Source organism: Coloeus monedula (genome assembly GCF_965178545.1).
Source record: "Coloeus monedula genome assembly, chromosome: 7".
Taxonomy (NCBI): Eukaryota; Metazoa; Chordata; class Aves; order Passeriformes; family Corvidae; genus Coloeus; species Coloeus monedula.
In genome coordinates, this window is record NC_138787.1 from 19,022,709 (window position 1) to 19,045,459 (window position 22,751).

The window sequence follows — 22,751 nt, forward strand, 5'->3', positions numbered from 1 at the left end:
TGTGCCCTGCACTCAGGCCTCGCCCTGCAGGCTGGACAACTTCCTTGTTTTCGGCTGTTCTCATGTGTTGCTAACACATGGGGCCATATTTGGGAGAGGGAACATGGGATTCTGAGGAAGAGTGGTGCTGGGAAGCCTGCAGGGCTGACAGGCGCTGCCTGCCTGGAAGGTGCCCTCAGCTGCCTGTGTATGGACAGCTTGTCCAGCGTTTCCAGCTTGTGTATTGCAGTCATGCAAGGAGTCCCTTCATCTGGTTCCCATAAGCAACATCCAAATTCCCTCCCTGCTGGAGAGAAATGCTGCTTTTGTCAGCTAAAAACCTCAAGCTTTTCTCTCATCTCTTTCTGTTTATGGATTTTTTTTTTTTTTTTTCCAGAATGCCTCTGCACATGGTTTGCTGATTTGAGTGAGGTCTTTTGCCTTCCCACTATTTGTTTTCTTGCTGTGTAACAGCAGGGTGATGTTGGTTAACAGGATTTTGTGTGTTAGTGGTGCTTTTTACTAGAACGTTGTTAATTTACTGTATTAGAGCAGCGAAAATATGAGAAACAATAATTTGTTTGCAGTCTCACAGAACTAAAACTTTCTTGGCTGGAAAGATATCTCTGGGACCACTGCAGGTGTAGGAAAATTGTTTTAAATTGAAACGTTAAATTTGCTGGAATTTGGTAAGTTAGTACAAAGCAATTTCAAATCTCACCCATAAAATCACTGAAGTTACTTTTATTTTCCTGTGTTTTAAACTTTGCCTTGGAGAACAAATAACTATTCTTTGTTTCAGAACATGTGTAATTATGTGGAAGTCCCTTAATTCTGTTACACAAGCACTGCACAGAAATACTTCCACACAACTAGGATGAAATATTCAGCATGTTTGAGAAGAAAAAACCTTTTGGAAATCTTTGGTAAGGGAAAATACTACTTGTATTTTAAATGCAGTTTGAATTTTTGATGCAGTCTGAACACATAAATCAGTCTCATATGCATCATGTGCTAGCAGGTTTAATGTCTTGATGGAGTGAGTAGATGGGTAAGCTGGGCTTCAGGCTGGCAGTGTGGGGGAGAAGGGCAGATGGAGCTGCATCTGAGAGCAAGGCTGTGTTCCTATGGAATGCAGCAAAGTCTAACTGCCTCTCTTAGGAGGAAGGGATATTGTAATATTATCAGCAATGTCGTATTTAAAATTGAAAACAAGTAACTGAAAGCACATTGTAAAGAAACAGATGATTTAAATGATTCGGAGAATGTTTCTAATGTTAGTAATCAGCAAACCACAGAGAAGTTTGCTTGTGATCAGAGTTCTGATTTTTCACCAAAATGGAAAGCCTAGTCAGGGGTAATTCATTTTCTGTTCATTTAACATGTTTTTTCTTAGCTATACTGCCTACCATTTTATTTAAAGAAAAAGGTTTTATATGTATATGTACTACTAAATAAATGTCGGCACAGAAACTTAACAGCTTCATAGCTTTTTGGAAGTTTCCTTCTTCTGCAGTAGCATCTCTTAAAATTTAGAAAATTTTCATAGACAGAAATTGTTTGAAAAATAAGCATTCAGTTAACATTGACTAGCTGAAAAATAAAATGCATCCTGTTTTCATAGCATTGCAGCAGCTATGCTTCCTTCAAACTCTTCTTTTTTTCTTTTTTTTTTTTGGTAGCAGAAAAGTCTCTTGCTGATTTGTTTTGTGTTTCTTCTAAACTTTTCGAAGTTTAAATGTGATATTTTCAGAAGATCTGGAATAGGGTTTTCCTGTCGTATCAAAAGGAAATAGTAGCATTTTCATTCCGTGTTAGGTGATATAGTTGGGTTTTTATTTTAATCCCTGATCGATTTCATGTTAGAACATGACATTATGTAAAAAGTACACACAGCATTCTGTATCAGGGTTGTTACAAAAAGAGAAAAATTGAAGAGTGAACTTTAATTTTATAACAAAATCATTTGGAATCGCAAGGTTGCTTAAAAATAGGATGTAACTCTTAAGGGATCTTCTTTTCTGTCAGATTCTCTTTGTTGAATTAGCAAGGGCGTGAAGTCTGCTAGAACAGTTCTGGCCTCTGGCTTGCTCCTGTCAGCTCTGTGCTGTGGGCAAAGGGTGAACAGGCTGTGATTTGAGTCAAACTGCATGAAGGGATGGTGGTGCTTGACTTGCTGGTCTGGGGGACATCTGTAGCAGTAGTGTTAGAAGCATCTATGGAAATGCTTGACTACTGCATACGCCCTTTGCATATCCTTTGAAATTTGGGGAGTTTTGTCATCTTTCATGTATTGTGGTTCAGCATCTTCTGAGAGTCTGCTAGTTTTAGGAACCCTAAAATAATTGTCTTTTTTTATAATAATGATAGCCACTGCAGGGTAGATAAGGTCCAAAACAAATGCTTACATGATAGCTTTTGTGGAAAAATTGCAAGGAACCTTCCTACAATAATTTGATGAAAGCTTTTTTTAATAGATTTAAGTGCTGATGGACAAGGACTTGCTTCAGAGACTTCAAAAATTGCCAGGAGCATGATGGCCAGTATGATTCTTTTCTTTTGAAGAGTTTCTTTGAGTGCTTTGAGATGGAGAGAATCTTCATTCTGTCTAAGAATGATTTTTAGGTTCATTTTATCAGGAAAATAAGACCAGTGTCAAACCAAGCTGTGAACAAATGGTGCTTTGTTCTGGAATTAGCAGTTAGTGTTGTCTATTTCAGTGTTTTCTGAAAGTGTCTCACTGCCCATGAGTTTGACAGCTTGTATCACAGCCTATTGAAGAAGTTGCAGTAGCAGTGATGTTTAAAAAGGCAGGGATCTAGTGAAGGATAACAACGTTAGTATTTATTTTTCTTTCTGGAATGCTTGAATTTAAAATACTTTTTTTCTAAATCAGAGAGGAAATATTTTAAAGATACATGTTTCCTCATGCTAAAAGGCAATTTGAGGTGGCCTGCTTGACTTCTTTGCTGCATGATACAAATGTTCATACTGACATTCATATATAGAGAATTTTGAGAATTTGAGTGTACCTTTATGTAAGCACATCTGTTGGATTTCAAAATGTAAAGAACCCTGCAGAGGTGTATGTAGAATTGCCAGCTTATAGTGACTAGGAAACAAAGGCAATGCTGCTGAGACAGGCAGTCTGCTGTTGGTTTGGTGTTGGCCACATTTTTGCCTGTGCACTGCCCTGTGCTCCTATGTGAGCACAAAATTAGCTGTGGTTGTGTGCTAGGCTTTATGGCACACAACCATAAAGTTGTGTGCCATATTATTTACTACTAACCAACAACTACTTTGTAGCTGTAATCCTTGTGTTTGCCTATCTAGTAATCATGAAACAGAGTGGAAAGATAATACACCTTCCTATGCACTGTGTTTGGAAAGCTTAGAAAACATGTCAGGTAGCACAAAATAATTCCTGATGTTGAAAAATTTTGTTAAGTGATAAAAATATATCAGAACAGATAAGAATATATAGAAGCTGGTAAGTAATGGTGTGATACAAACAATGGGGAAAAAATATCAGAGTATATTTTCATATGAAAGTGTTGGTCTCCACAGAGACTGCTTGCTAGAGCTGAGTGTGCACACAGTTTTACCTCATAAGCATTTTTAGGCGTTACTCTTAGTACAGACAGATATGAAATATAAAATATGATGTAATAAAAAGAAGATGGGTTTCAAAATAGCATGTAGAGGTAAAATATTGTCAGTGTTTTAAAGTGGTAATTTAATAGCACAGCAGAAAATAACTATCTAACAGTCTCGTGCTCTACTGGCATTGCAAACCAGGGTGTTCAGAAGAACACAGAGACTGTCTGGCAGCCATCCCCTATCTCCAGCCCAGGTTGCTTGTCATTGTCACAGCCTGAGTTCACCTTTGCTGCTTGTCCCTAGCTGCAGTTCAGGTGCTGTGGTGATGCCAAAATACTTCCCACTGCCATGAAAAGAGTGAAACTGTATTAATTCTTCGACTCTGCATGAATAAGGATAATGTAGAGGTTGGGCATGTTTGTGGATGGTGAGCTGTCCTGAGGGTTGCGACAGTTTATGTGAATGGTCCTTGCCCTACATGAACTATGTGGTGCAAGGGTAGTCCCTAAATGGCTTACCTAATCATGCATAACCTGCACTGACATTTTGAATTCATGAATTAAATGTAATTTAACTTCAAATTCCTAAGTTGAAGTTTTTAATGTTTTAAACAAAAAGGTTCTTAACAGACTCTTCCTTATGCTACAGTATTTTATAACATCTTTGTCTTTTTCTAGCATTAAGAAAAGTGTTTCTGTAATGTTAATTAGCTAGTAACTGCTGTTTTCAGTGTGCTTTAATTACTGTATGTTGCTTGATTATATGTTATGAAATAAACTTAAGGTTATTCTAGATTGTTAAACAGTGAGCTAATATATAACTACTGTGCTTAAGATGAGGTTTTTTAGATAAGGTGGTGGGAATATTGGGAGGAGGAAAAGCTGGAAGTGCAGTCTCATTCTTAGAGACATACGAAGGCAACTTTAAGAACTGCCTTCTAGTTTTTAAAATTATGATTTATGAGAAATATCTAGTAAAATACAATGAAAATACTTTAAAACGTGCATAATCTTAGAACAGACTGTAAAGATGTAACTCTAGGATTATGTGCATACGTGTTACTAGTAGGCATCCTTTGCTGACCGTCTAATTGTACAATGCAAGATACTTCTAATTTACTATTACTAAAGAATTTTTTAAAAATGCTCCTGTTCAAATTACATTTAGCAATAGCTACATTTCAAAATTACATATACGTAGTTCTGTCTACACATGTAGGTTTTGTTGCAGTGACAGTTGTACTTTTTAGTTAGCAAGATGTTTAATTAACTTAGTGGTCATGGGCAGTTTCATTTTCAATTTCAGCTAGAACATATGCTAAAGGAAAGGTTGTACATGATGGTTATGGTAGGTTTGGTAAACAGACAAAAGAAAGTTAAGCTTTATAGATGACTTAAAACATCTGATAACAAAGGTATTTGATTGCCTTCCATATTAAAATAAAAAAAGTTGAAAATTTTCTTGAGCAAAAATTTTGAGTATTGTAAAACGTATCCTGTAACTGCTTTGTATCTTTAAAAAGATATTTGCAGTAGTAACTGATCTAGCATTGGAAACCACTAAGAATTTTAATATTGTTCATGTGTAATTGCTGTAATCTCTGGTCTTTGCAGGAGATGGTACTTAACATACTCAAGGTTTTTTCCCATGGTGTTTCTTTCTCGGATTGCTAGAATAAAGTCCATGTTTATTTCAGTCAATTGTACATAGAAGTAAACAGTTTACATTTTTAGTTGATGCACAACTTTTTCATTTGCTTTACTCTATCTTAAATTCTAGCTTCATCCGTAGTTAAATGTTGTGGGCATGTTTGCATCCTTCCCCTCAGATCTTCGAGTAGTACAGTGTAAGCAGCTGTATAGCTCTGAGCACGAGACACTGCAAACGGTGCAAAATAAATGAAGATAAGTCCTGTATTGTGCCAATTTATTCCCCCAAAGATTTTCATCAACATTTCTTTTACAGTAATTTTTCAAAATTACTTTGCCAATATATTAACTCTAAGTAAGCCACCACTCAGTAAATCATATATTCAAGATCTTTTAGCAGTTATTTTGATGAGTTTCTAATTTTTAAAGAGTTTTTCTTTGAAGTAGAGTAAGAGTATGGCTCAGCAGTGCTGATACCTAGGAGAATAAGGTCAGCAAAGGGGGAGAGGGTTGTTGTTGTTCTTTTCCCTGTAGGCCAATAAAATGTGGCATTTTAAGTGCTGTAGAGAGGGTCTCAATTGTGGCTGCTCTTGCAGTTAAGTAACTACTGAGACACTGAATATGCATTTTTTTCATTCAAGCAAAGTAAAACAATTAAGTGTTCCTTCCTCTACGAACATTATAAAATATATGTTAATTTCCCTTATTTCACTATTCTTAGTGGATACTGGGGCTTGGGTGCAGGTGGGAGCCTTCTCTTGTTCCTTTTAAGTTTGATGCATTTTACAGCAGTTGTTAAGTATCAGCATTACACTGCCAAGTCACTAAATGGTAATTCTTTAAATTTTTTTTTTAAAGTGAACTTACTGCTCATTTTGTAAAAATCTATTAGTGGCATTTTGACATATAGAAAGTTAGAAGTCTTCTAGATTCTCTAGTCACCAGATAATGATATTAATAACATAGTGTATAGCAGTGTATAGGTGGGATTTTAAAGCATTAGAATTTAACTTGTATTTAAGGTTGATAAATATGAATTAATCAGCCTGGAGTTTTAGGTGAAAATATTTTCAAATTTAAAGCTTTTGTGCCCCAATGGGATTATTTCAGTGGTTGACTGAAACATTTAGGAGAAGGGAAATGTTTAACTCCAAACAGAGGGAATTGAGTTGGCAACTGGGAACTGAAAAAGGAAAAAATCCCCGACTTTAAACATCCCTCTGATTATGATTATCATGAAACTGAGCTTTGCCTCAAGATTTTAGACAATGCTATGTTCATAATTTAATGGATATTTTTTTTCTGGGTAGTATGTGATTTGTATTTCTTAGAAGATGCCTATAACGAACTGGATCTATCAATAAGTAACTCATTTGCAGCATTAGTGTACTCAATCATGAGAAGTTTAATTGCAGTTTGCTTCTATCATTTTTCTTGACAGCTGTTGAAAAAAAAATAATGTGGTAGATTTGGATTTATAGTGACTTTCAAGGAGGAGATATTTGTTCAAAAGCAGTCAGAGAGTGCAAAGATCCATGCCAATATTCAGAATTCGTATTTGCCGTGAATGGAAGGTTGTGATAAAATGGTACATGGTGTGTTTTCATTGCCTGTTGAAAGACTTTCATGCAGTTAAAATAAGCATTTTGATGGTGGTTGAATTAAGAGTTTTTGTCAGTCTCTTCTCATCATGGATGATTAGACTAAAACGTCTGCTTGTCTTGACTTGAGATCACCACAGCTTCAGATAACATGCTTTGTGATTGAAGGTCGAAATATTTTGAATTCTAATAGGCTGCCAGATGAATTGCTTGAAATAGACTGTAAAATTTCAAGGCTTCCTTTTCCATCTGCTGTGAAAAGAACCATTGGGAATGGTTGAGCTTGATGATCATAGAATTACGGGATGGTGATTCTAAAACCCTCAAAGGGAAGTTGCTATGGAGATCTAGTTCCAAACTGTGAAATGATTCACCTCTGAAAGGCTTCAGGGTCTGAGAAGCTGAACACATCATTGTTCAGGTGGTCATTGGTTAGGAAATTGCTGGTGCCTGTGTAATCAGCACTCCTGTGGTAGTTAACGATCTAAAAAGGTTTGTTCTGAATGATGTGGGACAACAGCAATGTGCATAAGATGGCTTCTCTCAATCATAGTTTGCTCAGCCCGGTGCTTGTAAAAATATAGTGAGCTAAATGTCAGAGAGAGGAACTGCTTCATTGAGGAGGTCTTTTAAAAACAAAATTCTTTTCTGTGATGGATTTGACATCTAAAGTAAAAGAAGAACAACTGTTTCAGCTTAAAAAGCTGTGGTTAGATGTTGCAAAAGTATCATTTATATATTTATTTTGCTAGGAGCACAACGGTGGGGCTGCATATTTCTATTTGCTCTCAAGCTAAAGGAGTAATACAGTTGGAAATAAAGATTTCTACACAGTCACACCTTGGGAATGTAATGAAGTAGCCTTGATATATTCATATTACTCCTCTTCCATCCCCCCTCCCCAATATTAGGGCCTACAAGGCACTCTGCTCTGGCAGTTGTGGAAAAAACACCCTATATATCCAGGATTCAAGTTAATCAAAGGACATGTTTTCTTTCTTAGTTTCTAATTTATTTGTGTGTTTTGAGGATAGGAAAAGGGAATAATAGGCCAATGTTTGCACACATGTATAAAACAATGCATTTTGACAACTGTTGCTAAAATTTGCCAGCAGGTTCTTAGATTACTTGAAAATTCCAACATACACACAAGTATTTAATGTACTTTTTCAAGGAAGGCAGAAGTCATTTGCACAGTGCACAAGTAGTTAGTGACTATAGCTGCCTACCTAATTGAACATAAAACATTTTCTTGACCATATAATGTTCAATTAGAGAAGTCTGAGTTACTATTCCTTGCATACCTGTTCAATATCACCCTTTCACAATCCCTTAACAAAATCTCTTAATGGTTTCTAGGAAAGAAGACACCAATGGCTACTAGATGGTGCCAGATAGTTACAGAACACAATTGACATGTTCCACAGTGTAGTTGCCATTTAAGTAGAATGTTGCTAGAAAGAAAAGTGAATGTCTGGAGGGCTAGGGATTACTTTACTGAAATAATATACAAAATGAGTTCTTTACTTCCCATGTGACAGGCCAGCCAGTCTATAGCAAGCAATTTATTAATTTTTTGTTGGGATTTTTTTTTTTATCATTATAAAGGAAATGGAAGAGACTTAACATCCAAAATGAAATATTAGTGTTGAGTTTTATGTGTTCAACTGTTACATTAAGATTTGAACATTGAACAGGAAATGTTGCAAACTCTTTATCAATTTTAACATCTTAGATAAGATGCAAATTATGTATTATCTTGTGTTTTCAGTATTTCAGATTCTGTTCTAAAAAGATCGTTTGATATTTCTTATAATTCCAAGCCTGTACAGTTATGTGAGGTCTTAAAAACTGTGACATCTCTTAATTTGTTGAAAAGTAAACATGCGAAAATAATAATAGTAAGCTCTTAACCTTATGATGTAGCTAAATCTAATGGTATATTTTTTAAATGATTATTAATTTTATTATGAGAAACCCATAGGCATCACTGTTATAAAATTGGAATTGATTTGCAAGGGATAAATCTGGATTAATAGTACTGCTTCTTTTGCATGAAGTTTGTTTTACATTATGAATGTGGGTCAGAATGTCCAGAAGGAAGGTTTTATGATGGGGCCCATTTTTATAAGGTAAATTTACTGAGAGGCATTTTGCTTTTGTTTTTAAAGCTATTTTATTCACTTAGCAACACTGCACTTCATTACAAACTATACATAGGGCCTGTGCATACCTAATGGCACTGATAAAACAATATTTGCTGATTTAAGTCTTTATCAACTCTCATTTTTGTTGTACATTGGCAGGTCTTCCCTTAAGTATGTTTGCTCCTCCACGCTTCCATTGTGCAACAAAATAGATCCTCAAAGGAGAAACACTGAGATAATGGAGAATAAGGTTATTTGTTAACATGTGATGGACTGAGTTTACAGCTCCTTATAAGTACTCTTCTTCTAAATGCTCTCTTACTCTTCTGGTAAACAATGACTGCTCTGTAAACATGGCTTTCTTCCTGCTCTGTCAAATTCTAGAATCTATTTTTATAGCATTTTTTTGTAAGCCACTGCAACGGGTTTTGACAGTTTTGTAGGGCTGTTGTTTTATCGTAACAAAAATGCCATTTTAACTTTTGGAATATTTGGAATCTACTCGGATAACTAATTTCTTGTAGCTGAAAACTGAGTTTTTTTCTTGCTATTTATATATCTTAAGTTATTGCTTTAAATGCTTTTGAAAAGAAGTTGCTGTATTGAAACAATTTTATACTCTTTGTTGTGGGTTTCAGGAGGGTTGTAGTTTTGCATTCTGTGCAGAACTGAACCGCTCATTCTCTGTTCCTTATTTTGCAAAGACCAATAACCTTCCAGGTTGTTGAAGGATGTGGGGCAGGGAGATGTGCTGTCTCTGCACAGGAGTCAGAGTGGGCTCAGCAGAGTTTAGTGGCTTGGACTTTGGTGTAGCATTAGGAGTTCAGAGTACTTCAGTAGCAGTACAGTCATGGTAATGGCTAAGTAGTGCTATTCCAGACCCAGTAAAAACTTCAGAGCTCAACTTGGGTTTTAATATTTCTGCATCTTTGACATAATCAGTCTGAGACGCAGCTAAATAGTTAATGAATAATTAAAATATCTCCTATATATCTGGTCATTCAAAGCCAGGTAGAACTGCCCTGTGGGTATCTGCTAGTGGCTGCTAGTTGCTATTCGTGATCTCTGTGGATATATTGTCTTAAAAATATAGTTATTGCTCGCAATTACATTTTGTTGTAGCGACCCTCAGAGATGCCAGTTAAGACTGACACCATAGAACTTGACACTGAGTATTCCTAAAGAGAAGACCAGGATGACTGACCTTCAGAAAAAACGGGTAAAATGCAGCACAGAGATATGGTGTTTCTAGAAGTAGTATGAATGCACACTTACACATATAGGTGTATTTCTACTTTCCAAGTGGTTTCTGCTTAGGAGCCATGTTTTTGTACAGTGTAGGTGCCATCAGATTGCAAAGACATGAGTTTCAGTCTACTTTTGAGTAGGAAAATTGGATATATGGTACACAGAGGCATGTTAGAAGTTATCCACTGGTGCTTTTGTGACCAGACCTTCCTGCGTGCTGTATCCTTTATGCAGGCAGTGCTGCTGCAGAACACTTGCTGGGGAGGGTGGAGAATCCCCCTTGCTCCTGTTTGCTTCTCTTTTCATGACTTAAATTCACAAAGGAAGGTTTTCAGTCATTAGAACAGAAAGTAACATAAAATAGAACGTGACTGAGCTCAGGGTGACAAGAGCACTTGTCTCTGAAGCAAGCATTTGCATTCTTCAGCCTTTGAGGCTTTTGACCAGGCTAAGTTCCTAATTTACCCCTTCTTCCAATTAACGCAGTTGTAGTTTGTAAAAATCTGAACAGAGAGCTATTTTTCTTAGGGAATTTTAAAGAATTTATGTGGCATGCCAGCCATCTCAAAAAGTTTTACATCGAGTGCTGCCGTTCCCAAGGTGTCTTCTGATAGCGAATCTGTGTGAATTACTTGGGTAACATGTATTGCAGGAAAGGAAATTAAAGAGTGTGTCCCAGTTGAGTCCCAACTATTTGGTGGGCAGTGCAGTGATAGTATTTAAAATACATAATTGAGGGCGGTCAGAGCAAGCCTTTGGCAAATGGAGGGACAAAAGGCTCAAAGATTTATTGCTTCAGCTGTCAAGTAATGTCCTTTACCCAGCATGACCAACTTGATAGCAAATCTCAGCAGGTAGAAGGTTTTGTCTGTGGAGTGTTGACTACAGCCCAGTGGTGCCAGGATGAAAGCAGTGGCAAGTAAACACATTTTACATCAGAAACAAATTGCTAATATTTGTCAGGCACACTCAAGAGTAAGAGCTCTGGAGCAGGATTTTACAGATAAACTCATTGGAATTACTGTCTTGGTAACAACTTTTCTCTGATAAAACTGCTTCCATCAGGAACTGGATTGTGGTTTCTTCTGCCGACTCTCATGTCCTGAAGTGAATTGCTTTGCCTCAGTGTTTCCCGGAGAGATTATAATTCTCATCTCTGACCTTGTGCAGTACTTGCTTGACGAGTACCTTTATGCAAATGTAAATTCTTTGTATGCTTAAGAAGTTGATACTACAGTCATTTAGAATCCTGTATTGCTGCTCCATGCTCTCATTGTGTGTCTGCTGGTGCAGAAATAGACGTGCCCTTTTTTGTCAAATACTCCCAATAGATTTGATATTGAAAGAGCTGCTGTTCAGCTGCTATTTCAGACTTTTGGGGAGCGGTGCTTGATTTGCTCTCTCCTGACTGGTGGGGTTTTGGAGCTCAGCAGGGTAAATGTAGCTGCTTATCTTTTATATAGATAGGTAATGAATTAAGTCCTAATACTGCACTACTCAAGAAAGCCCAAAGCAGCTGCTTTTACCATCCTGTGTCTGTATAGCCATGTGGTACACATAAACTGTAACGTTGTGTTCAAAGTCATTAATGCTGCACCTAATATTCTGAACTGGTTTTTTGTTGCTAAAAATCAGCTAAACTTGAGAATAAAAACAAGTGTTTTAAATGGAAATTAAAACCTTTTCTTATATTTTTATGATGCAGATAAAACAAAATAATTATTGCCACAGTGACTGCTTGCATTTAAAATAAATTTATACATATTATTTTTAAAAAATCTAGTTAACTTTAAAATATGTAAGTTTTCTTGTCATTTAGGGTTCTGTGAAGCTGATCATCAAGAGGGTTGCAAATCACTGGCAGTTTCTATTTTCAGAGTTCCACATCCCAGAGTAATTTGCTTTAATTTTACCCAATTTAACCTATACTTCACACCATCACCATTCAGCTTTAATAGCTATGTTCTATGCATAAGAAAAGCAGATAAATGTCCACAATTAGACTGCGAGTGATTACAACTAGTTAGGGCTTTATGAAGACAAAACTTAAGGGGCTGTAGCACAAAACAAAGCCACAAAAGATGTCTGAAAAAATTCTTTCTTCAGAAGTCAAGGTTTACTACAGTGTTTTATTTAATGTTTTTTGTACTTGATTTTGCTTATGTTGAAGATGCAGGCAGGTGCACCTTCTTCAACTGAAAATTACTTTGCTTAAAGAATATTAGGTTTGTGTTACAGGTGATTAATTTAACTTGAAATTAGCTTACCAAGGGGAAAACATGCTAAACCTACTTTATTTGTTGTTTTTTTGTTGGTACTTTGTTTAAGACGCTGTAAAATGTTGATTCTGATATTATTTTGTCCTTCTAATCATAACTATGCATAGTAAAATGTACTATCATCAAAGTTTAGTACATTCTGTAATGTTAAATATACCTGTACCTCAGTCAGAAATAGCAGTATCTTTTACTGTTTAAATCTTTGGAATACTGATGACAGCATGTCAAGCTAGTCTGAGTATAGATATTATTTACAATTTAGCTTTCTTTTGACACTTCTAGTCTTGTTTTTTCATAGCTCAAAGAAATACCCTCTTTCTAGCTCCCCACCCAAGTTACTGTATTTTAGTTCATTTTGTTCTCTCCCCCATTCCCACCAGTAAGTGGCCAGGTAGATATTATTGCTCATTTATTTCAGGGCTTATAACAGGGTGTCTGTGTGTACCGTGATGTGCTTGTCTGTGCCGAGCAGCTCTTTTTGATAACAGTCATTGAACGTATGTGGGAGAGGAAGTGCAAGTACCAATTATTCTCTGGGTCTGGTTTGTGGTGGTGTTATTAAACATTCCCTTGTAGTTTATTGACAAAAATGCTGGTCATTACCCTAAATACCAATGAGAGTTTCAGCTTGTGCTGCAGTTCAAATTCTGATCAAATTGTAAATATCCCTCTTAATTACAGCATAACATGTACCAATAGATTGCTTACCTTTTGTAAACGAATGCAAGATGCCAGAATGCTATTATGTCTTGGTAATAGCAAGACTTAATAATAGCAGGTATTAGCCAAATATTTGGTTACATTTTACTTTAAGGGTAAGGATAATTAGAGAAGTAAAGCAACTGGTACATCAAATATAAATTAATTAAGATATTAATTAATTTCCATAATTGCAATTAGGAGCAGAATAAGATAAGTTTAAAAGTAGCATTTTGATTTGGATTTTACCATCTCAGTGGCAGCTTGGAGCAGCTAGAAACAATAAGGTTCAGGCTATAGGCAGCTTCTTCGTTTTTATGTGGAACTAGTTTTATATGCTATATCATAAAACTTTCAGTCCAATCAGCAACTACATTTAAATACTGCAAATTGTGGCAGCAAAACAATAATTCTGCTGATTAGCCCCTTTCCATTTCTTGTAAGTGAACTGTTTATGCTGTTGAGTACCTTTTGAAAAAAGAAAAAGCCAAAACAGCCTTGATTAGTCAAGGAGTAATTGGATGACTTGATTTTAGCAAGAGAATGAATTGGTTGATGATAGCCTGTAACTAAGTGTAGTGGTTCTGTTCAGATGAATACATAACATACAGTCATCAGATCTTGACAGGTATAACATAAGCAATGCAAAAATTTCTGGAGGCTGAGAGGTAAATTTTGTCAAAGGAATTTTGAAGCTGATTTTTGAAAGAAATGGGAAGAAATGTGCATGCCATTAGATGATACCATTTAAAATTGACATTTGTTACGGCTGTCCTGTATACATATTTATGTGCTCTTATTTTTGCTTGTCAAGAACAGATCTAGATTGTGTGTCCTGGCTGCCATCAAGACTTTACAAAATTGACAGTTCCCGCACTTCTGTGGGAAAAAAACCAGAGTCAAGTTGCACATCTTCTCCATCCATTTGTTCTGTTTTCTGCATTTTGTTTAAATCCAGTGTCACTTGAAAGAAATGTGCAGAACCAGCTATTGCTGCATTTTATCTTTAATGCCACTTTAAAAATTACTTTTGCCCTACCACACTTGGACCCAGACATCCCAGATAAAGTGCCCAGCTGAAGATAAACCCTTCCCCAAAATGGAAAAATATTTCAAGTTCGAACCTAATGGCAACAGAAGAGGGAGCTGGGTGTGGCAGTGATAATTTCTAAGCTCCTCATTTCTAATAATTTCAGTTTAAATCATTATTTTGGGGCTGTTAGATGGCAAAAGTGAATCCTGCTCCTCCTGTATTGTGCTTTACCATTTTCCTATCTAAATACTTACCTTGTTTTAATAGCAGTATCTGGATACTGCTAAAACATTAGGGGAATTTAGCACAGCAGATGTTTACTTGCAGTGAGCCTGATGTTTCTAACTCTGTAATATTTGTTCTTTTGCACTAAAGGAAGTGACAAGGTTTTTTAAAGATAGAGTACAAATCTATCAGTATGTTATGGGAGATTATTTGAAAAAAGGCTTATATTTATAGGATACTTAAAATAAAAAATATGGGTTCTGTTCAACTTCCTTTTGACATACTTCTGATAAAATTATAGTTTACCTCTGGTAGGATACACGAGTGAGACCACCAGAGAAGTTATAATAATTTTTTAAATAATGAAATTACTGATTTGGGTTTCTCAGTTGACCTTCCTGTACTGCTGTAGGATTAGCTTAGCTGTTGACAAACAGATGCTTCCTTGGGGAGATTCTTGGGTAGTTCTATTTTACGTATGTATTATTTGTCCACAGGGCAGATTAATTCCTTTTTCCTCTTACAGTAGTATGCCACAGTTTGCTGTAGTAGAAAGAGGGCAGTTTTGGAGCACAGGCAGTGTAACTCAAGAAAGCAGTCAAAAGGAAGGTGGTGTGGTTTGGGGTAATGTTCAAGGAATGCTGAGTCCTTAGGTTTTAAAAGCAAATGCATTGATGAAGACATGGGAGGTACAATGGATTTTCATTATATTCATTGGGGAAGGTCATTGTCCATAGGTCATACTGTCTTGAGAACACAGTGGTGTGGCTAGTTTTGGAGATGTTAATTGTAAATATACTTTTTAATTAGTATTACTTTAAAATAAATAAAGTAGTTAGATCAGGTTGTTGTTTGTTGAAATTCCAAAATATCGCAACAGGTTTTTTTAAAGACAAATTTTTTAGCACAACTTTGAAAAAATTGATTTCTTAATGAAGACTTTGCATGCTAGAGCCCAGAGCTCAGCTTCCAGTAGCCTGGCCGGTGTCAGTGTGCTACAGAGGATGTTGTGTGAACAAGCTGCTAACCTTGTAAACGTCCCTCCTGTTCACAGAAGTTGAGGCCTCATTATGTCAGTAAGAAGACAGACATGGTGTGTTTGAGGTTCATCAAATTTAAACACTCCTCATCGCCAGAATGGGCTTTACCTCTGACATATGACAATGTTTGCTGTCTCTGTTATTTTAACAACTATCCCATTCTAGTCCATTGCTTGCTTCCTCACCTGGATGCCCTGTTAGTATAATTTTGGGGAACCTTTGCTCTCTTGTTTTTCTACCAAGCTCTCTCTCAAGCTATAATCAGCTTGAGATCAAAACAAGACTACCAAATGTCTGTTTCTCCTTCTCCCCCTTATTTTTCTCATGGATTCTGTTGTAATGAGAGCGCAGTATCAGACAAGCCAATCTGAGGATTTCTTTGTCAGTGTTTGTTTCTCATTTTTCTTCTTCAGTGTCCATAAACTGGTATTGGGTTTTTTTTCCTGATACCCAAGACAGTTTTACCTGTTCCTTTAGAAAAACAAAGTTCTCATTTGTTTGCTATCATCTTGTATCTCAAGACCCACATCCCATTTTCCCTGCTTCTTCCAATTCAGCAGCTTTTAGTTCCATCAGGCTGCTTTTCTACATAGTGCACGGTATCAACTACTTAGGCTAGTGCTACTGAGCATTCATAGCCTGTGTCCACCTTGTGCATCTTGTTCAATGTACAGCTATTGCACTATCTTTAATTGGACAGTGATGGGATTCTTAGTACCCCATTTCTTGTACTCTAAAATAAACCCTTTGGGTTTTCTGTTTTGCTGCTGTGTATGCTGCAGGGAAGGTGGACCTATCATATCATCTTCCCTAACAAGAGTGATAAAGGCCTTGCTTGACAGGGGGATTTCACACAAAGGCAGAAAGACAAAGTAATAAATAGCAATATACTGTTAGCAATCTGTTTCAGGTAAGATTTGTAGAATAAGGTCATAGTTCTTATTTTCATCATTGAAAGTTGTAAACAATATGCACACTTTCTTGTATGTCTTATTTATAAACTCGGTTTTATAACTCCATTTTTTCCTGCTACTTTGCATTTTGATATAGGCAGTTTTTAAAATCAGGTACTGGGTAAAACATTTTTCTAGTAGTTTAACTGCTAATTTCTCACAGCTGTACTTTTTCCAAGAGATCTCATCTCTTGCCCAAAGCCTAATTCCTAAGGTTACCGCCAGTTCTGACTTGCTATGTCTGCATGCAGCTCTGCAGACCAGAGTTGAATTCCCTCCTGTGCTCAGTGTGCTATGTACCAGACCATCACTACAAAGCAGGCTGGAGGCTGACATAATAAATTGTTCAAGATACATCCCACATGGATATCGAGACAAAGTTGTAACTAAGGCTCTTTCATCATAGTAGTTTCACTCTGCCTTTTCCTTCCCTCCTTCTTAAGTATCCTCCTGCCATGTCTCTAGCTAGGCTGTTGGTCAGAGGATGGTCTGGTTTAGGTTGATGACTGAAGTTGACATTGACAAGCTCTGAACAAGATTCACAAATAAAGCTCAGTGCCTGTTGCCTTGAAGAATCTCTCATTTGTACCGAGATGTGGACATTATTGCCAGTTTGGTCTTTTGTGTATAAAGCTACTGCTTTATTATGAACTGTGTCTGTCTAAATGGGAGTTTCTCTAAATGTAGAATTGGAAATTTAAACTCAAAATCCATGGCTTTAATGGAATAGATAACTAGTGTTCATTCATTCCATGAGACGAGTCAAGCAACCCAGTGAGAAGAAGGTTAGAATTGTTGCCTCTAGTGGGAAATCATCAGCTCAGTAAGAAGGGCTTTTTACCCAAGCAAGCAACCGCCTGTTGAGAGACACAGGTCTCTTGTCATTGTGTTGCCTGAATGAGCTGCAGGATGGCTGCTGACCCAGGCGTGATGGAAGGAGGAGACCTGAAGAAAACTCTGGCAGAACACTGAAGAGTCCGTGGGTTAAAGCCTTTAGTGAACTGAGAAGAGAGCAAAGGTGAAGTGTGTAGAGTCAATTTTATAAGGGTGGAAATAACATAATTAATTGGGTTTGGATGGAAACAATTTTGTGAAAAGGAATGGGAAGATGTGAAGAAATGAAGATAATTCCTGGAGAAGTATTTTGCTATTGTTGAAGAAAATAGAAAAGTATAATATATAAGCTGTTTTTTGTTGTTAGTAATTCACCTTACACTTGCTTTTTCAGAAAAGCCTCATTCTTCCTTAAGACCAAAACCAGCTATTTACTTTACTTTTTATTTTTGTGTTCTAAATGCAAGATCTTCATAGTCATGCAGCTTTTCTCCTGACTTAACAGTGTGGGGATTTTTGTTGTTTTTTAAACCTATGGCCACCAAATGCAGAAGGCTGTGAGAATATATTATTTACATGGTAATGGAGGTTTTTTTTCTTGATACAAGGAAGAAAGATAAACTTTTAGCTGCATAAATACTACGTATCTACATAATATGTTGAGAAGGCTGAGGCAAGTAGACTTTTTGTTGATCTGTGTGGTGACATCTTCCTACTTCTACCCTTTTTATTCAACATTTTCCTTGTAAATTAGAACAGAGCTGTTAAACTGTTTTCTACTATTTGCTCATCTGAACAGCCTGTATCTCATTCAGTCAGGTGTGCAGGTAAGGATTTAAAGAAGACAAGAGTTGTGGTATCTTCCTTGACTGCCTGGCATTGGTATAGATTAGTGTGGAGTGTTTTCCATTTGACTTTCCACACCCTGCTCTAGCAGCCTGTTCTCCCATCATGGCCAGCATCAGAGTTGGATCTATTGCTTTGCTTGTACCAAGGGAGCTCACTGATCATCTTTGGAGAGAAAAAGTTAATGAGAGAGGAGGGAACTTCTGGTAACCACTGTTTGAAAGCCTATTCATAAGTTTATGTAAAAATGTTTTTGATATTTAACTATGAACAGCATTTTAAGTCTGTGTTCCATGTGCATTGATAAGAACTTTGTTGATAAAACAAATAAGAGCATAAGAGCTTTGTTGCTAAAACCAGGGTTTTCAGTTAGTTAAAGGAAAAGATGAAGTTTAAGATCTGCATGATGACAAAGAACTCCCACAACTTTCTGTATATCAGTTAAGGAATTGTTTGTTGTTCACCTTGTTTCCTATCTTTTTCAGTTCAAGAAATGTCTTGGATTTTTTTCCTGTGTAAGAAATCAGTTGATTTAAATTTTGGTAATGTTCAAATAACATTATTTTCATGGTTGATTTCTCATACATATCTAGTATTACAGGCTAGGCATGCGAATACTCTGAAAATTGATCCAGGAAGAAGTAATAAACTCTTTTTAACTGTTAATATTTTTATTTTTAAAACATGTATTGATTTGGGGGGGGGGGGGGAAGCAGGATTTTTTTTTTAAGCAATGCTGCTTATCTGATAATTTCAATCCTAGTTGAATTATGTTGCCAGATTGTCATCAGAAGGGCATGAAGTCAGCACACATGCGTCAGTAATATCTGGTTGTTTTAACCTTATGTTGCCAGTTGGCAATTTGAAATTATGGCTTCAACTGCACTTTAAATATGTGATAATAGCATGTGTTTCTAATAAGGGCCAGCACCATTTTGTTCAGATACTGTGAATGGTTGTCACTCATATATGACAAATGCACCTTCATCTGCTTCTTTGATGGCCCCCTAAAAACCATACCCTCAAATCAGGCCGATGAAATTAGCTGCTGTGTAAATTGTGTGTCTGAGTGGTTCATTATCTAATCACCGTCAGAACCACAGTGATAAAGTAGATTGAAACAGGGACGAGGTCTGCCAGATGATTTCAGGCCTTTTTTTCTAAGCCCTGTTTCCCTTGGAAACACTAAGAGTCGTTCAGAACTTCAGAATTCTTTGTCTAGAACTTCTTCATTTCTTAATGCGTAAAATAGGTCAGCCGATGAGGTCTGCCAAGGTGATTTGTAAGGTTTTCTTTCCATGATTCTTGTAATCATTACTGTGTGTATTAAAATGTTCTGTGATGTTCAGTTTAGCTACTGTGTTTGCTACTTCTAGGTTAGATATTGTTAAACACACCAGCTATTTTCAGGAAACTGCTCTAGCCTATTCCTTTGTGGGAGAAACTCTTAAATGCTTTAAGTCCTGTCCTGAAATGGCACAGTGCTATGCTTTGTATCTACAGAGAGCGAGCTTTGGATTCTGGAGTTGGTATGTAAATTAATATACTAAACAAGTGTGATATAAAACATTGCACGTGACACTTGTGCATGGGTGGTATGACCATGTGACTTTTCAATTTCAAACTTTTTTGACTCATTAGTATGTTCTAAGTATTTATTTCTTGTCTTTTTATCTTAATAGGTAATTTAAGTGTTCTTTTGTTTTAGGAGCATTTGAAGATGATGATATCACTCATGTTGAAGGAAGTGTAGATCCTGTTCGTGACATTGAAATAATACATGAAGAACTTAGACTTAAGGATGAGGAGCTGATCATGCAGAGCATAGATAAGCTTGAAAAAGTAGCTGTAAGAGGAGGAGACAAGAAATTAAAACCTGAATATGTAAGTACATGACCTATAAGTACTCTCAGCATTGAATTGAAATACTTGTATTGTTGGATTTTCTTACTGATCCCCCTCGTAATACAAAACACTACTACTATTTTTATATGTATTTTAAAGTAATTGTTATCAGGAGTTGAAAAAATACTAGAATTACTTGCTGTACTGTCAGTGTAAGATTTCATAGATGTAGCTAATTGTAAGTGTTGAAATTTAACTGTTATTTTCTTTCTGACACAGCTTTGTATGAGAATTGCCAATCCTTTGTCAAACTTACATCAATGTCTAGTTGTAATTCAAAGTTCGGCAGTCACTTCTGACTTATTCCTGCTGTTAAGTTCTACTGAGATGTTGATACTAGTATTCCTGTAGCCAGCAAGTGAAGGTATTTTTTAGGTGTGATTGCACTTCGTGTCTTTTAGCGCATGTTAAATAAAGACTGCTAGTTGAAATTAATTTTAGGATGTTGTTGTGGAAAGCTACTTAAATGAGCTCAATTATCACAGGGTAGCAGTGGTGTTTCTTTGTAAATTAATGATGTATAATAATTATCAACTTCAGTGTATGTTTTTTGCTAATTTTTATTTTACTGCCACTTGTCTTTTGAGTCCCCTGCACTTTGCCAGTAGTCTAGTTACCCATTTTTTTTGTCATTAATATTCTATAAATATTTCAGGTGGTACATAAAATGCATTCTCTAATTATTACAGCAGTGTATCAGTGTGGAAGTAGCTTATTTGTGTCTAGCAAGTAAGTATTAAAAAATACTGTTTTCTCAGATGGATTTTTCGGTAGCAGGTAGTAAGAAAAACATTGTTATATTGGTGCCGGTTGGTTAATTTATCAGTACTGAAGTGCAGTGAAATTTGTTGGCCCTACCTAGTGTTTGGAAACAAATAAGAACTGAAAGTGAACATCCCCCTCCAAAATGTTCAGCTCCATGATGCAGTGTTAAAAAGCACTTTGGTAGCTTCTGTTGGTGAAGAACTAGTCCGCATCTGGTGTGAAAAGTATTTCATTCCTTGATTGGTCTAGGCCAGAAAAAATAGCTATTGTTGGATGATTTAAAGGCTTTCATGTAAGCCCAGAGAGAGAGAACCAGGCATGCTTCATTTAAGGTCTTATCTGTCGTGTGAACCCAGCCCTGGGTACATGTGGGCAGTGATTTTTATCTTATACAAAAGGTTTCACGTGCTTAGAGGAACAGTGCAGTTTATGCCTACAGTTTCAAATAGCATCCACACAGTATTTCACCTTTTAATTCATCTTAAAGAAAGGGGCAAGCAAAAATCCTGCCCGTAGGGAATTCAAAGTTCATCCTAAGGCTAAATTTTACATTGGTATGACATGATGAAAATGAGGAATGCTGTGATGCTGTTCTGCCCCAGCCTCGAGCTCTTCTCACTCACTTTGTTGTGCGGCTGTCTTTGGAAACAGCTTTGCTCAGCTCCTTGTGATGGAACGTTTCTGTCTAGTTTTTTGAGTGTACCTCTCTGGATGCTTTGAGGATTTTATAACACAATCTGTGTTCTTCCTGTGCTAAGGAAGAAGTTGGCACTTTTGTGATTACAAAGAATCGTAACTGCAGTGTGTTTTAAATTGAATTGGTAATAGTGATCGTGTAACTTAATGGGTGGTAGGTACAGTTATGATTGTATGGCAAGAGTTACTCTTATTCATTTTTTAACTACAGGAAGTTGGTATGTGTTTGAAAACAGAAAATGTCAGATTATTCTCATATTAAGGGAGACAGTAAGTAAAAACCTGAACTCTAGAAATGCGATTTAGATTAATTAAAGAAAAATTTCAACTCTCTATTATTAGTCTATCTTTACTCAGCTTCAGTTTCTCATCCATTTCTTTGCCTCTTCCTTCAGTCTCCTTACTACTACATCATCTGTAGTTCACTGGTCAAAATGACTTTGTCACCTTGTATTTGTAACTTCCTGTCATTTGTTGGGTTTTTTTAATACTGTTTTTACAAACATATGCACAGAAAACATCAGGTTTTTGGAGTCATGTTGCTCTGCCAGGTCTGTTCCCAATAATAGCTGTTACACATGACCAGTCTCAACTGAGTTTGTCAACAGCAATAGAGGTTTCAAAGGCATGAAATTCCTTTCCTTCATGGGAAGGGGTGGCTGAACAGAGTGGGGAGGCACAAATTAATGCTTCCCTTGAGACAAAGTCGTCACATAGGAGCTATAGTCACTAGGGAATCTCTTCAAGGAAGTGTTGTGGGGCATAATGCCTGTGAGTCTTGCTGACCTTGGACCTTCTTGCTTGTCTTCCCCTGGGACTTACATGCTTGAATTCTAAGGTATACACTAGACTTCATAAAATGGACTTTTTTAATGGTGAAGGCTTGTGAAAGCTCTTTCCTTCTCCTGGTAAATCAGTCCTTAGGTCCAGTTATGCAACTTCTACAAATAGGTTTGTGTAGCTGTGAGACTATAGCAGCAGCTCTGCTGGGCTGGAAATGTTCCTCCACTGGGTTGTGAGGCACTCCTGTACAGTTTGCCTTGCCTCTTTCCCTTTCACGTTTTGTGTTGCAGAGAAGGCCTGTGCTTGCATTCTATATAATATACTGGTATAGCATAGTGGGATTGACTGTGCAGTAAATGATTTACAGGTCTAGGAGGGAAACCATGTGGGATGGGTGAAAAAAGCAGTTAAAGATTATGCCTCTTTCCTAAAGTGGTAGTCAAATGTTAGGAGTGTATTTTGGCTGTTT

At 36.7% G+C, this 22,751-nt stretch overlaps 1 protein-coding gene across 1 annotated transcript in view; it reads left to right on the forward strand.

Moving 5' to 3' along the window:
• OLA1 (Obg like ATPase 1) overlaps positions 1-22,751 on the forward strand; it is a 97,924-nt gene that overhangs the window by 26,610 nt on the left and 48,563 nt on the right. The window contains exon 5 of the mRNA XM_082285424.1: positions 19,842-20,017. Within this exon, the coding sequence (XP_082141550.1) occupies positions 19,842-20,017 (176 nt within the window). The remainder of the gene's footprint in view (positions 1-19,841; positions 20,018-22,751) is intronic.